The 17,097-nt window shown below is 39.7% G+C and overlaps 1 protein-coding gene across 2 annotated transcripts in view; it reads left to right on the plus strand.

Annotated features, from left to right (window-relative positions):
• ABCG2 (ATP binding cassette subfamily G member 2 (Junior blood group)) overlaps positions 1 to 13,998 on the plus strand; it is a 129,881-nt gene extending 115,883 nt beyond the window's left edge. For both annotated transcript variants that reach the window (XM_032861926.1, XM_032861931.1), the window contains 6 exons: positions 3,336 to 3,425; positions 4,562 to 4,686; positions 6,159 to 6,313; positions 10,920 to 11,009; positions 11,862 to 11,944; positions 13,785 to 13,998. In XM_032861926.1, the coding sequence (XP_032717817.1) occupies positions 3,336 to 3,425; positions 4,562 to 4,686; positions 6,159 to 6,313; positions 10,920 to 11,009; positions 11,862 to 11,944; positions 13,785 to 13,932 (691 nt within the window). In that variant the 3' untranslated portion in view covers positions 13,933 to 13,998. The remainder of the gene's footprint in view (positions 1 to 3,335; positions 3,426 to 4,561; positions 4,687 to 6,158; positions 6,314 to 10,919; positions 11,010 to 11,861; positions 11,945 to 13,784) is intronic.
• The last annotated feature ends 3,099 nt before the right edge of the window (positions 13,999 to 17,097 follow it).

The raw sequence follows: 17,097 nt of genomic DNA on the forward strand, positions 1-17,097 counted from the left end.
ATGTGCCCTTAAAAATATTTTTTCATGAGATTTTGTAATGGGCTCTAGCATGTTCTGAATGTCTATGCTCAGCAGTGTCAAAGACTGCAGACTTCTCCTTATACTTCATGTAGAAAGCTGTTCTGTGCCAGGCACTATGCTCTGTGTTTTAAACCATGGATACGGATTTCTGCCCCAAGAGATGGGGGTGTTATCCCCATTTTGCCAAAAGGATATGAGGAAAGTTGCAGTAGCTTATGTTGAATCTGTTTTGATGTCGGATTGTTTATGAAAGAAAGATTAAGCATAAAATTCAATTCCTCACTCAAGTAAAATAAATTATCTCCTGTATGGGATCAGATAGTGTTACTCCATGTTGAAATTATTATGGAAGCTTATTTCCAGAGCTATATCACTGCTATTCCCTTTACTTTCTCTGAAGGGTGTGGGGTTCTCTCACTTGCTTCCAAGCTTGCTAGTCATTGATGATCTGTACCCATTGTAGATGCCGTATTTTTACCAAGCACAGAATATAGGTCACAGGATCTATTGCCCATGAACCTTTTGTGTTGTGCAGTGGGAAGTATTTGGAAAAGTATTGAAAAACCTGTCCTCAACTGGAATTTTAAAGAGGAATTGGGTATCTAACCATTAGACTTCTTGGTAGAAGAATCCAGAGAAATAAAGAGGTTTAGCAGTTTCTTCAAATGTTTTCTGGAGAAATAGTTCTTTGGATTTATTTTAATTTGTATTTTTGACATAAACTTGCTGCCACTCTTTTGTCATTTGAAATTGCTCAGGAGGCCAGTGGTTTGGTTCTCTTTGGGAATGAATTATCCCAAAGACGTGCTCTTGACTCCATTTCTTTCTTCCTTCCTTTCTTCCTTTCTTTCTTTCTGTCTGTCTGTCTTTCTTTCTTTCTTTCTTTTTTAAAGATTTTATTTATTTATTTGACAGACAGAGATCACAAGTAGGCAGAGAGGGAGGAAGGAAAGCAGGCTCCCTGCTGAGCAGGGAACCTGATATGGGGCTTGATCCCAGGACCCTGGAACCATGACCTGAGCCAAAGGCAGAGGCCTTAACCCATTGAGCCACCCAGGCGCTCCTCTCTAACTAACAAGCTGGGTTTAATTTGTATGTAGTGTATGAGCTTCTGTGGCCTAATATTTACCTTACAGGCTTGTGGTGGTAGCTAAACAAATTAATATAAACAGAAAAGATATTTTAAAAAATATTTGGATCAATAAGTAGATATTACAGTCATGGATTACCTGTGTGAAAAGAATTTGAGTACCTTGCATTATTTAGCAATAAAAACTATTTACTATAAAACAAACCATATGATTTAGAAGTAATAGCAGTATCTCCTAGTTCAAAATCATGATGAACATAACAGTGTTATGGATATAAGGCTTAACAAATTGAACTAAATTGTTGCGTGTCCCATCTTTCTTTCTTCTTGTTCTCTTTCTTTCTTTCCTTCTTTCTTTCTTTCTGTATGTCCCTTATTTCTGAAATTAGCTTTTACTTTGCTAGTAGACTTACTTGTGTGGAAAAAGTTACATAGCCTCCTGTGTACCAGGTCTGGCTATTTTCTGTTCATTAATTATTGTATAAACATTTACTTATAAAACAGTCTGTTCTCAAAAATAAATAAATAAATAAAAATAAAACATTCTGTTCTCTCAGTTCTTTCTTTTTTGGTGTTAAAAACAATTACTAAGTGTCTGTGAACTTTTTTTTTGAGAGGCTGTACACTTGGGTTTATATTTTTAAAAATGTTCTCTCGTATTCTTGTGTCATTTAAATGATGGGTCACTTTAGCTCTTTCAGTGTCAACTCAAGTCCTCAATGTCAATGAAATGGTTTGGTTATAAAGGGAAGCCCAACACCAGTTGGGCTTGCTTTCATAACATGCGTTTGTGTAGCAAAGTGTAGATTAACTGTGACTTTCCTTTTAAAGCCTTATTTTACTGAGAAAGAAGCATTAGTAGTCTTCCTTTTCCTACAGGTACACAGATTTTTCCTTTATAAACATCATTTTGTTTTCTCTTTTTTTTTCTTTTTAAAGCTTTTATTTATTTATTTGACAGACAGAGATCACAAGTAGGCAGAGAGGCAGGCAGAAGGGTGGGGGGAGCAGGCTCCCCGCTAAGCATAGAACCCGATATGGGGCTGGATCCCAGGACCCTGAGATCATGACCTGAGCCGAAGAAAGAGGCTTTAGCCCACTGAGCCACCCAGCTGCCCTTGTTTTCTATCTTGAGCATGTTGGAAACCATTTTGGTGTGGCTTGTCAAGGACAACATCAAGGCTCTCGACAGTTGTGGGCTGATATGATGTGATCTCTGTCTGTCAAATAAATAAATAAATAAATCTTTAAAAAAAAAAAAAGGTGGCTGATAGAGGTTTTTAAGCTTTGCAGGCTTTATTTGGTTCACTCCCTCTCCCTTCATACATTAGGAAAGGTACTTGTTGCTGTTGTTGTCATTTTTTTTTTTAAGATTTTATTTATTTATTTGACAGAGAGAGAGAGAGAAAGAGATCACAAGTAGGCAGAGAGGCAGGCAGAGAGAGAGGGGGAAGCAGCCTCCCTGCTGAGCAGAGAGCCCGATGCGGGCCTCGATCCCAGGACACTGAGACCTGACCTGAGCTGAAGGCAGAGGCTTAACCCACTGAGCAACCCAGGCGCCTGATACTTGTTGTTTTTGTTAGTTAAAATTCAAGATGATAATATTTTTATGACCTACGTATTCATCAGCACAGACTGCCATCCCAAAGAACCATAGGCTGTGTGGCTTAAACAATAGTCTAAACAACAATTTCTTATACTTCTAGAGATCAGGATCTAGAGATCCATGGTCAGGTTCCGATGAGAGCTATCCTCCTGGCTCACAGGTGGCTACCTTCTTTCTGTGTCCTCACACAGCAGAGCGTGCACTCTGTTGTCTCTCCCTTGTCTTTTATGGGCGCTAATCCCATTGTGAGGGCCCTACCCTCATGACCTCATCTAAATCTAATTACCTCCCAAATACACTGTCTCTAAATATCATCACGTTGAAGGTTCGGGCTTTAACCTAGGAATGTGGGGGAGAACCCAGTTTAATCCATGGCAGCCCAGGACAATGACTTCCAGACTATGCTTTGTGGACTCTGAGGGGTACCACTGTGGATACCCGGAGATTGTGGGGAGAAGGCTGATGGCACGCATACTTCCCTGTTTTGACCAGAATAATTTCTATTTAATGTTATGAGGTATCCTTTGAGGAGATCATTTTGCAGTTAGAAAATTGACCTAAGAATGTTCCATTGACTGCAGTGCTTCCCCCCGACCCCCCACTTTTCTCTCATTGCAGGTCAGGGGTGCTCTTCTTCCTGACGACCAACCAGTGTTTCAGCAGTGTGTCAGCTGTGGAGCTCTTTGTGGTCGAGAAGAAGCTCTTTATGTGAGTAGGTCTCTGTTCCAGGAAGGGGGCTCTCCGGTATCAGGGGCTGTTGGTCAAACTGGTCATATCCAGTGTTGGGCCACAGCTTGGTTCCTGGGAATTGCCCACGTTAATTGAGAAAAAGCAGCCAGAGGTTGTGAGGACAATCGTGAGCGTGTAGGGCTTGATACTAAGGGGAAAAGGCAGAGCCAGCAAATCCAAATGCAGAAAAAGCAAGCGATAAAAGGGCAAAAAAGGATCTTTTTTTTTTTTTTTTTAAACAAATGAGAAGTCATGATGGCCCACACAGGCAAAGTCAGAGGGGCTTAGTAGAGAGAAAGTAGTAGGCTGAGCAGTAAATATAAGGTGTGGAGGTCAAGCTGACAAAGAATGTGGACCCAACTTAGCCCTCAATGGGAGGGAAATGGAAGGAGCCAAAGGGCAGCCTTAAAATAAAGTAAGGGCTCTTTTGTTTCTTTTGTTTTTCAAAGTTGGACAAGATTTGCCATATTCCCATACTGAAGAAAGGAATCATTCCAGAGGGAAAGAATGATATTGGTGGAGGAGTTTGGAATTACAGGAGGAAGATTCAGGAAGAGGAAGGGATCTAGAATTGGAGAGGGAAGGAAGCAGGATTTGACAGGGATGTGTGGTTGAAAGGTGTGATTGTTGAAGGAAGAAGTGCCGTTTTCTTTTTGTCATGAGAGTTGAATAAGTGATCCAGGGCTGCTTTAGGAAGCTTGGAGGATAGCGGAGCCTCCACCTTCATAATCAGAAGTGGGAAGAAAGTAAAGCCTCTGCCGTAACCGAGCTCAGCTACTGGAGTGCTATTCTTCAAGGAGAGCCAGTGTTGGAAGAGAGGAAGGAGATGCAGATCTGCTCACTGGGAGTGGGCACTCAGGGAGCAGAATGGATGGCATCCAGAGGGAGTTCTATAATGAGAAGAGGGGTATTACACAGACTCGTGTGGGGGTGACAATACAGGTGAGGCTCACACCCAAGATGGCCTGATGCTGACAGGATGGAGGTTCACCTCAAGGATGTGAGAAGCTGTAGTCATTCGACCCTTGGTGGTGGCGGAAGTCTGTAGGTAAGCAAGCAGCCCAATCTGGTTCCTGCTTTTCTTAACTAATGTAGGATGAATTTTTCTTTTTTAGACATGAGTATATCAGTGGATACTACAGAGTGTCATCTTATTTCTTTGGAAAACTGTTATCTGATTTACTACCCATGAGGATGTTACCAAGTATTATATTTACTTGTATAATATACTTCTTGTTAGGTAAGCAGTATGACAAAAGGTTTGTGTCTTTACTCTTCAATATGAGGGCAAGCCAATTTCTTTTTATCAGCTTCATTTTGGTTCTCAAACTCTAAACCAAGCCAGTGAGATAAGGAGACATCTATCCACATGCATACTCTGAAATAACTGTTCTCTGAGGACATTTTTGTCAAGACTTGTCCTAAACTAACTTTTTAAAAAAAATATTTATTTATTTATTTGACAGAGAGAGAGAGAGAGAGATCACAAGTAGGCAGAGAGGCAGGCAGAGGTGGAGGGGAAGCAGGCTCCCTGCTGAGCAGAGAGCCCGATGCGGGGCTTGATCCCAGGACCCTGGGATCATGACCTGAGTTGAAGGCAGAGGCTTTAACCCACTGAGCCACCCAGGCGCCCCCTAAACTAACTTTTAAAACTACTTATAAACCTCAATTTGACTGAAAGATGCTGTGTGTCATTTATCAACATGGAAAGAATTCACAAAACAATTTGAGACTATGATAGAGGAGCTGGGATACTTACTACGTATTTATATTTTTATTATTATATGTGTCTGTGTGTTTACACATAAAGATAGTGAAAGATCGTGACTTTCAGGGCTTCCTGGTTTAATACAAATACTTGTTCGATAGGTGTAGTTAGATTCATTTGTGTACGAGGCTCATTGTATCAGAATGTCCTTACATTTTTACTGAGGCATAAACACACATATCAGACATACATCTTTTATTTAAAAATATATATATAAGTAAAGCACTACAGAAGAAAACCAACTGATTGAGTTTAAACTTCCATTTTATAAGTAAGAGGTGTGTCATGAAGAATTGGGCGTAGAACCTAGATCCTCAGACTTTTGACAGCTGTTCCAAAACCTTCAGATTGTGTGATCTATAGTATTAGTCCATTATCATTTATAAAGTAGTTTTAGGAAATTTATTTAACCCCACCCTCAATCCCAGAATTATATGGTGCTTTGTCTTGGGGGACTTGGAATGTGGAGACATTCCCCCAGATATTGAAACCACTGGGAGGTCACCTAATCTTCCCAGTTTCTTTACTCAATGTGGTGATAGCAAACAGTCATGTGGTGATGTTTGAGTAAAAAAAAATATGCTCTTGACAAGTTTTGTTCTTAGAAGAAAAGGCGATAGAATTGGAGCCAGTTGTGTTGCCTGGAGCCCTCCATCTCAAGCACTCAGAAGTTGTTAATAATTACACATAAAGGAGGAGCAGAGATGTTACACAGAAATGCGCTTATGCAACAAGTATAAAAAAGAAACTATGATAACTTTATACAGTAATGTGGGGGGGGCTGGTAATGAAATTGGTGACCCAAGGTGGTCGAATAGAGGATGAATATTCTTCATTCTGGTATTAGTTTCTCAAAATATTATAGTGCTTTGCATAGGAAGCAATCCCAAATACACAGTTACCTTGGCAGGTGGATTCAACCCCTTCTTTCCTTCCCAACTAAGGCTTGAAACCAGTTGTGGAGGCCTTCTTCGTCATGATGTTCACCCTAATGATGGTGGCTTATTCGGCCAGTTCTATGGCACTGGCCATAGCAGCAGGCCAGAGTGTGGTATCCATAGCGACACTTCTCATGACCATCTCCTTTGTGTTTATGATGGTGAGTAGGAACTGTGCTTCTCTGAGAAGTAGTTATTTCCCCTTGTTCCTTCCCACAGATTTACCTGTTACCTAAACCTGCTTTGAGGATCCTGTAAATGGGATTCTGTGCTTTAAGGAGACCATGTATTGAGGGATAGCTTATATTAGAGAATATACAGATTTTTCTTGGCATTACCCAGCCTTTTTGGCTACTGTTCTAATATAATTGCTATAACTTTAGTTAACATTTTGTTACACGTGAGTTCTTTTTTTTTTTTTTTTTAAAGATTTTATTTATTTATTTGACAGACAGAGATCACAAGTAGGCAGAGAGGCAGGCAGAGAGAGAGGGGGAAGCAGGCTCCCTGATGAGCAGAGAGCCCGATTTGGGGCTCGATCCCAGGACCCTGAGATCATGACCTGAGCCGAAGGCAGAGGCTTAACCCACTGAGCCACCCAGGCGCCCCACACGTGAGTTCTTAAAAGATGCTTCTTGGGTGACGTATAGTGAAACCTTGATAAACTGAAACTTCAAAAACCAAACTAGACTTTAAAACCAAAGACTGTAACAGGAGATGAAAAAGGACACTGTATCATGATAAAGGGGACAGTTCAACAAGAAAATCTAACAATTGTAAATCTTTATGCCCCCAATACGGGAGCATTCAAATATATAAAACAATAACAGACATAAAGGAACTCATTGATAATAATACAATAATAGTAGGGGACTTTAACACCCTACTTATAGCAGTGGACAGATCCATCTAAGCAGAAAATCAACAAGGAAACAATGGCTTTGAATGACGCACTTGACCAGATGGACTTAACAGATATAATCAGGACATTTCACCCTAAAGCAACAGAATGCACATTCTTTTCAAGTGCACATGGGATCTATTCTCCAGAATAGATCACATACTAGGTTATAAATCAGTCCTCAATAAGTACAAAAAGGTTGAGATCATACCATATGAGATCATACCCTACATATTTCTGACCACAACACTATGAAACTTGAAGCTAACCACCAGAAAAAATTTGGAAAGACTACAAATACATGGAGGTTAAACAACATTCTACTAAATAATCAATGGGTCAACCAGGAAATCAAAAAATTAAAAAAATACATGGAAACAAACGAAAATGAAAACACAATGGTCCAAAACCTTTGGGATGCAGCAAAAGCAGTCCCAAGAGGGAAGTATATAGCGATACAGGCCTACCTCAAGAAGGAAGAAAAAAATCTCAAATAAACAATCTAACCTTATACCTAAAGGAGGTATAAAAAGAACAACAAATGAAGCCTAAAGCAAGCAGAAGGAAGAAATATTAAAGATTGGAGCAGAAACAAATGATATAGAAACTAAAAAATACCCGGTAGAACAGATCAATGAAATCAGGAGCTGGTTCTTTGAAAAAATTAGTAAAATTGGTATACCCATAGCTAGACTTATCAAAAAGAAAAGAGAAAGGATCCAAATAAATAAAATCACAAATGATAGGGGAGAAATAACAACACCACAGAAATACAAACAATTCTAAGGGAATATTATGAAAAAATATACACCAACAAATTGGACAACCTGGAAGAAATGGACAAATTCCTAGAAACATAAAACCTACCAAAACTGAAACAGGAAGAAATAGAAAACCTGAACAGACTGATAACCAGCAAAGAAATTGAATCAGTCATCAAAAATCTCCCAACAAACTGGAGTCCAGGGCCAGAGGATTTCCCAGAGGAATTCTACCAAACATTTAAAGAATAGTTAATACCTATTCTTCTCAAACTATTCCAAAATATAGAAATGGAAGGAAAAGTTCCAAACTCATTCTACGAGGCCAGCATCACCCTTATTCCAAAAAAAAACAAAAGACTCCACTGAAAAAGAGAACTACAGGCCAATCTCTCTGGTGAACATGGATGGAAAAATGCTTAGTATAATACTCACAAACTGAATCCAACAGTACATTAAAAGAATCATTCATCACAATCCCATGGGATTTACTCCTGGGCTGCAAGTGTAGTTGAGTATTTGCCAATCAGTCTGCATGATTCATCACATTAATAAAGGTGAGGATAAGAACTATATGCTTCTCTCAGTTGATGCAGAAAAAGTATTTGACAAAGTACAGGATCCCTTTTTAATAAAAAGCATCAACAAAGTAGGGATAGAGGGAACATATCTCAACATCATAAAGGCCATATACAATAAACCCACAGCCAGTATTGTTCTCATTGGGGAAAAACAGAGCTTTTTCTCCATGGTCAGGAACAAGACATGGATGTCCACACTCACCAGTGTTATTTAACATAGTACTACAAGTCCTATCCTCAGCAATCAGACAACAAAAAGAAATTAAAGGCATCTAATCAGTAAAGAAGAAGTAAAACTTTTACTGTTTGCAGACATGATACTCTATAGTAAACTCAGAAGACTCCACCAAAAAATTGCTAGAACTAGAACATGAATTCAGTAAAGTCACAGGATACAAAGTCAATGTACAGAAACCTATTGCATTTCTATACACCAATAATGAAGCAGCAGAAAGAAAAATCAGGGAATTGATCCCACTTATATTTGCACCAAGAATCATAACCATCCAGTAATTGCACTACTAGGTATTTACTCAGAGGAGGGAGAAATACTGGTTTGAAGGGATACATGCACCCCTATATTTGTAAACACATTATCAACAATAGCCAAATTATGGAAAGTGCTTAAATGTCAACTGACTATTGAATGGATAAAAAGATGTGATATATAGACAGAATGGAATATTACTCAGCCATCAAAAGAATGAAATCTTGCTATTTCATCTCATATGTGGATTTCTTAAGTTCCACATATGATTTCACTCATATGTGGAACTTAAGAAACAAAACAAACGATCTTAGGGGGAAAAAAAGAGGTGAACCAAGAAACAGACTTAACTATTGAGAGGCAGACTGAAGTGGTTAGGTGGTTGGGTTACATAGGTGATGGGGATGAAGGAGGGCAGTTGTGACGAGCACCAGGTATTGTATGGAGGTGTTGAATCATTAAATTGGGCACATGAAACTGATATTACACTGTATGTTAACTAATTGGAATTTAAACAGAAACATCTAAAAAAAAAAAAACCCCACAAAACCCAGAAAAATTTTGATTGTAAGATTGTCTCATAAAAACATCAGGTTAATTGCCCAACTTCTGTGCTCGTGTTAGAGAACCATTGACTTATTTAAGCAGTGACTTAATGGTTTGGCTGGATATACTCCCCTCCAAGGGAGTAGCTAAGCTCCATGAGAAGTAGAACAGTTTGCAGTGTGGGTAGTCTATCTTGGGTCCCTCCTGTATTTTGAAAAGGGGTGTTTTAAAAATACTGAAAAGTTCCAAAGTCCACACAGTACTGTCTCCTCCCTTCTGGGTTCCTGATATTCTCTTATACCAATATATTTCTGCCTACCTTTTTTTAAATGGTTACTGAAGCCTAACCTTACGTGTCCCTTAATTTTCCCTGTACATAGACGAATCAGTAAGCGAATCAGCTAGTTACCACCTTGCCCCTTAACGTCAAGTGAACAGGAACGTTAGCCTGTTTACTTAATACATGTGTTTTTTTTTCTGTTAGAGTAGGAGAAGCACAACATAATTGTGCTAATTATGCTCTTTAAAAGGAGCATAATTAGCACAAATTTTTGCCAAAGTTTAAGTCTTCCATTTCTGAGTTTGACATCTATCGATCTAACCGTTATTGAGAACGTGATAAACCTTCCCATATGTTTTCTATCATGTTATCCAATAAATAATGTGTCATCGATTTATAAAAATGTTCTGCATAATGTATTAGATACTTCACCTTATTGTTATTTAGAAGTTTGTATATAGATCCTTTAAAACCAGTCATAACACCACATTTTCCTCAGAGATGCAGTGTGTCCTCTATTAAGCACCTGGTTAAGTCAAGTTTAAGAATACGTAGTCACTCCAACATTGTCATTGTTAGGTCTATCCCAGCATACTGCCAGTTAAAAGTTAAATATAAACCTCTTCTCACGTAGCCATCTGTTGCTGGCCTCAGTCCTTCACCATAAGACGGCTTTTTGGTAGCTTTAAATGAAGGTATTCACCATATGTTAGGCTGTACTTCACCGTGTTATTCTGTGTATCAGTTCCAGGCTTTGGGTTATTTTAAGCATGCATCCCGAACGCCAGATTATTTCTATAATCACGCGGAGATAGAATGCAAGCCCTTGTAAATAACAGATCTTACTGTGTTAGGGAAGTAGAGAGGGGCAGGAGATGTTCAGGATCTGCCCTGGTAAGTTTCTTGGTGTGAGCATAGAGTGGTGGTATCGCTGGGACAGTCAGCACTTTATTGACCTTTCATCATGGGCAGTCACCAAAAGTAAAAGCCTTGACAATGAAGGGTCTTCCAATTAGATGACGTAGGTATTAGAGATATGTTGTCGTTCCTTTAGAACCACAAACAGCCTCAGCTCTAGCGGGGCATACGTAAGCAAAGGGAAGTCTTAGAAGAAATGTTTGTGAAGGTTGTAGGGGACTCAGAAATTATTCCCTGTAATTCGCCATGAAATCTCTTCACCAGGTCTGATTCTTGGCATTTGCTTTTTGTAGATATTTTCGGGGCTGTTGGTAAATCTCAGAACCGTTGCGCCTTGGCTTTCCTGGCTTCAGTACTTCAGCATTCCTCGATATGGCTATGCGGTAAGTTTTCCTCATCTGTCCTTGTGACTGCTTCATTGTTCCCAAGCTAGGAACAACCAGAATAAAGCCTGCCAACATCATCACCCTAGCCATGAACTGTGAAAGTCTCCCAGCGGTTTCATTTTCCGAGTGATGAAGAAGAGTTTCACCTCCATCATCCCCTGAGGTTTCCCCAGTCACTCTGCTGTCCGAGGGAGCTGAGGGGTGGAAAGAGAACTCCACAGAAAGGAGAAAGATCGACTAATGGATATGAAAAACTGTCGTTGGATTTCAGTTCCATATGAAAATAGATGAGGGGGGGCTTGAATATATATTTTATATTGAAATTAGAAGAAAAAGAGCATATAATACAGCTACTCTATTGGCTTTAGAAAAAGCTCATGAAATCCACAGAAAACTGTGTCTTAATATAGTACGATTGGGTTTCTAACTCCCAAGAATTAGCACTGGTTTTGATGAAAATAAAGAGGAACAATATAAAAGGTTCTTAAATAGATGCTGTAAATTAACAACAGTCATTGACTACCGTTTTATGATTTTAATCCCACTGTTTGTGGGAGTATAAAATTAGGAGGAGGAAGGAGCTATGGGTAGGATAGCCACAGGTCTCCCCACTTTGCCAAATACTTTTTACAGCCTTTGTTTTAGAAGCCAAAATCCCAACATAGGCCACCCTTTTAGTTGCCAGGGAAAATAATTTTAACTGTTCTGATGTAACCAAGACCATGAATGTGAAGCTTCGTTTGTTTTTAGGAATAGCAGTAAAGATTAAACTAGGAGGACATGATCATTCTCTGGAGACTTTTTGAAATTTAAAACTATTTACCTTGTCCCATCCCCCCTGTGTTATAGGCTTTGCAGCATAATGAATTTTTGGGACAAAACTTCTGCCCAGGAGTCAACGTAACAGGGAATGATACCTGTAGCTATGCGATGTAAGTTTGTACTGAGTGTCAGAATGGATTTGCTTACTCTTGGGTTGTCATGTAGAAAGGCCACTGGACCATGTGGCTGCTGAGGGTCCTTCTACTGCAAACCAGTGCACAGTGCATGTCTCCTTGATGTTCTACTATAGTCCAAGTTATAGTTAAGTTGGGGAAATGTTTCTGATATGTTGTTCATTTGGGGCCATTTTAAAATGCTGTTTTGAGTTGTGGGTTTTAGCTTTTATTTTCAGAACACCTGAGTTTGAAAATGAACTGCTTTGATATTTTTGCAAAGCCTTAGGATATTGGAATTCATGGATTATGGGAAGTGTACAGATTCATGAACTTACAGCTTCTTGGAAACCCAGCCCGAGGCCAGGAGCAGAACATTTTCCTGGCACAATCGAGGCACCTGCCCCTTCCTCCTGCACTTAAATAGGAGACATTATGAAATCGAAGTCTGCACAGCTATTTTTTTTTTCTTTTAAACTGACTTGGAATACCCTTATTAAAGCATGTGCCCTCTAAAGAAGGAAACACATTTCAGTCATGAGAAAGAAGTCACATTTATTGCATAGTGTCACTAAAACAGAAATGCAGATTTCCATAAAATCAAGAGGATGTTTTAAAAACTGAATAACACTTTCCTTATCCATGATTGTTGTTAACGGTTTGACTTTGATACATTAACTAATGAAAGAAAAGAGAATGCTGGTATCCAGAATCTTATGGACCTTCATGAAACAATTCTTAGTAACAGGACACATTGCTAGTTTGAAGTATTTCTAGAAAACCTCTGCAAAGAGAAGCTTTCTTTATCCTGCCCACTCTCTGTCTTTTGTCTGGGCCTAACACTATTTTTTTTGAACTGCCAGATTTCAAGAGTTGCACAAAAATGGGGTAACAGGGAATAATTAAGGCTGTATCAGGTGTTTTTAGTGCCAGGTGCTTTTCTAAACGGTGCCAGGGCTACCCCACCCTGTTCTGCTTCAGCTGCCACTGAGGCTTCCCCCTCATTAAGGGGCCTGCTGGTGACGGCTTGCAGCCAGGCATCTGCTGGGCTCATTCCAGTCCTGGGGCAAGAGTGGATGGAACTGCAGTGGTGCCAGGAAGCCCTTGCTCACCTCTCTTCCCAGCTGCAAAATTCTTAGCCTGTGTTCGTTTGCATGGCTGATTTGTGGGTGATGAGTTCTAGAAAGCGCTTCGACCGTCTCGGTAATAATGTCATCTGTTATCTCTTGATGCCATCTGTTAAAACTGAGGTTTACCCCATCAGGAGTGGGGGCAAATTACTTGATTAATGTTTCTGCCCTTTAAAGAGAACAGCATCATAGATCTGGAAACAAATGAATTTGCAGAGATTAGCAACTTGGTTCACAGTGTGAGTCTGTGGCCTTGGACCTAAGTTCCTTAAACTTTAGCCTCTTTATCTTTTACTTGTATATCTGAACCCCCACTGGGTTGTTTTAGGGATTGACTAAACTGTTACATGTGGGTTGCTCAACATAGTATCTAGCGGATTTGTAAGCACTCATTGTCTATTACCTACTATATATAAAGGCATAGTCATTTGAGCCTTGGTAACCAATGGGAGGAGTGAATTAATTAATTAATTAATTTTGGTTAAAGAGTTTATTTATTTATTTGACAGAGAGAGAGAGAGAGATCACAAGTAGGCAGAGAGGCAGGCAGAGAGAGGGGGAAGCAGGACCCTGAGATCATGACCTGAGCCAAAGGCAGAGGCTTAACCCACTGAGCCACATAGGTGCCCCGGGAGGAGTGAATTTAATTGAGTAAAATTTGGCAAATGCTAAGAATGAAGTCATATTCTTTTTCTGTTGAATTTCAGATGTACTGGCGAAGAATTTTTGCTCAACCAGGGCATCGATATCTCCCCATGGGGCCTGTGGAAGAATCATGTAGCCTTGGCATGTATGATTGTTATCTTCCTTACAATTGCCTACCTAAAATTGTTATTTCTTAAAAAATATTCCTAAATTCCCCTTTAATTTACATGATTGATCCATACATTAAAAAGGGAGCGTCTTGACATTTTAAGTTTTCAGAACTGTTTCTGTTGTCTTTTCCTTTGGCATTGTACCGTTCAGCAAGAATTATTTTCAGCACAGACAACCACAGACACCACGACGAACTGAGTTATACACAAAAGAACCCAGGTCATAAACTAGTGCTGTGAGGAACTGCATATCAGTTCATCTAATCACACAGTAACCACGGGGGGAAGCATCTAGGTTAATTTGGCGACCTAAAAAAGAACTGAATTCTAGGAACTAGTGATGGGTTCTGAACATCTGTGACACCAGTTTCCTCATCTTTAAAACAAGGAGAGGTTCGTTGCCCTCCAGCTCCACCACTGTTCAAATCTAGGATCTGCTGTTATTTAGTAAATAGTAACAACAAACACAGAGATGCAGCGGTGGAAGTATGAAGTCTAAACAGTATTGGAAAAACCCGGTGTGATTCATGGGGTAAAAACAGCTGTTATGAGAGAAGCAGCTTTGCTGAGCCTTTGAAGTTATGAGAACTTACTGCGATGGCTCTGTTGTGGAATCAGAACACAACAGGGGGCTCGGCTAGCCTCTGGACCAGGTGTGGAGGGCCGGCGATTTGCAGCCGTGCTGGGGCAGGTCAGGGGTCTGTGACCTGTGTGCGTGTCACAGCTGCACCCTGTGCACCCGGCTGCGTCAGCGCTTCTGGGGCTGTTCCAGGTAGAATGGTCTGCGCCAGGACCTGGGAGCCACCAAGATCCTTCCCGGCTCCAAAAACTTGAATTTAGAATACCCTAACTGTCATAACCGCCCCCATACAGAGGTCTGCATTCCCACATCGACATCTCCTAGTCCCAGATTCTCCCTTCATTCTAACCTTTATCGGTACCGGGGAAGTATTTCTTCACTTTTTTAATGGCAGGGTAACGTAGGGAAAGGTCGAGTCCAGTGAATAATCGTAAAGGGAACACGCTGGTGCAACTACAGAACATGATGGGCCCATGGGAGCCCCCCTCGCACCCCATTCCCATCACCACTTCCTTCTCTCTGGGCTGTTTCTGAAATGACGTTGGCATACTCCTCTCTGTTGCTGTTATCACGTGTCGTGACAGCTGAGTTTCGTGGCCCTGTGTGCACAGTTACATCCTTATTTTAAGTCCCTCCTGCCCCTTTTTAGGGAAGTGTTAATTTTGGAATGATTTTAGATTTAGAGAAAAGTTGCAAAGACAGTATGGAAGAGTTCCCATGGGCCCTTTGCCCAGCTTTCCTTAATGTTAACATTTATAGACCACGGCACATGTCAGAAGAAAGAAATTAACATTATACGTTGTTACTATTTAAACCACGCTCTTTATTCAGACTTCACCACTTTCACACTAACATGCTTTATTCCAGGATCCCTTTCAGGAGATCACATTGCAACTAACCCCCCTTTTATAAAAAGTCAACACTAGTCAGTATTCCTAGGAATTCAGTGAGCCTGAGGATCACCGGCGCAGACTCGTTGTGACTGCTCATTTTCGAGTATCAGTCAGTGTTAGTGGGAGCCCTGCCATATTGGCGCGATAACAGTCTAGGGACATAGCATTATATTTCTAAGAAACTTTTTAAAAATGACATTTGATTGATGCATCATCTTGTAACATATGATAACACACTCTTTTTACCTGATTAGTACGTGACCATCAGGGTTAATCAGTTTTTCCTGTTCTTGGTATAGAACCCTGGCTTCCTCAGACTTCTCTGTAAACACTCTTCCCTCATTATACAGAGAATAATATATATCTGTATTTTATGTACAAAATACACTTGAGGAAGAAACAAAACAAATATATTGGTATCTTTATAAAAAGAATTTAGGGCGCCTGGGTGGCTCAGTGGGTTAAAGCCTCTGCCTTCGGCTCAGGTCATGGTCCCAGGGTCCTGGGATCGAGTCCTGCATCGGGCTCTCTGCTCAGCGGGGAGCCTGCTTCCTCCTCTCTCTCTCTGACTGCCTCTCTGCCTCCTTGTGATTTCTCTCTCTGTCAAATAAATAAATAAAATCTTTATAAAAATATAAATAAAATAAAAAGAATTTAAATGCATCCTATTATGCTTATCTGTTTCTATTACAATATACTTTTTTACATAATTGTTTTTAATTACTATGACAAGAAACATAACATGAAATTTGCCATCTTCACCATTTTTAAGTTAAGGAAGATTTTTTTAAAGTAAAAGTAAATGTAAGTCCTATAAGGCAGGAAATATTCATTTAAAGATATTTACTTCAGACTATGTCTATATTTTGAATTTTGTTTTTATTTTCTTGGATGTCAGAAGAACTCATCTATAATGGAGAGGATGAATTAATTTGGTTTAAAATAAAAGAAACCTCAGGAATAAATGAAAAGTGTTAGCTACTACTTATACTCCTTCCATTGCTCTCATGGTGGCCTAAAGTGAGTTGTTGAAGAGGCACCGTACCTACTCATCTGTTTCTCCATCTTGGAAGCCATTCTTCATTGTCATGATAATGTGCAAGAACTTTATGACTGTCCCAGAAATATGTGAGGATCAGTGTCTTGGAGTATGAGTTCAACTGGAGGTCTTTGTAGAAATTCTGTACTTTGTGTCTTATTTTGCATTTCATGGAAGAACTGTACAGTGTATTACGATACCTCTTGCTCTACTGTGTCTAAGGAATTTTCCTTTGGGCGTAGCAATAGAATTGTTAGAAAGCCATCGGCTTGTGAGTACTTCGAAGTCATCGCCACGTTCACACTTTTGGCTGGCATCCATGGCAAGAAGTATACTTCACTTTACAACCCATTGCTTGTGTGTACACAGATAATCCAAACAAGCTTCATGGGGTGCATTCCAAAAGTTATTTTTGAAAATAAAGTTTGAGTAAAACAATTTTATAGGCCCACCAATATGATACAGTGAATACACAATCAATAAATATTTTCAAAGTTACACAATTTTATATGCCCTTGTTTTTAGTGTCCTGATTTGATCAATTCTGTGTTTATGGTGGTACTATTGCTTTACCTACCTTGGATAGAAATCATAAAGATTAATTCTTGCTATTTATTTTTCATTTTATGTTTTTTTTTTCATACATCCTTACATTCTCTGAATTCCTTCTGGCAGCTGTAAAATGAGAATTAG

Source organism: Lontra canadensis, unplaced genomic scaffold, assembly GCF_010015895.1.
Source record: "Lontra canadensis isolate GAN:19392208 unplaced genomic scaffold, GSC_riverotter_1.0 scaffold1, whole genome shotgun sequence".
In the NCBI taxonomy this organism is placed as follows: domain Eukaryota; kingdom Metazoa; phylum Chordata; class Mammalia; order Carnivora; family Mustelidae; genus Lontra; species Lontra canadensis.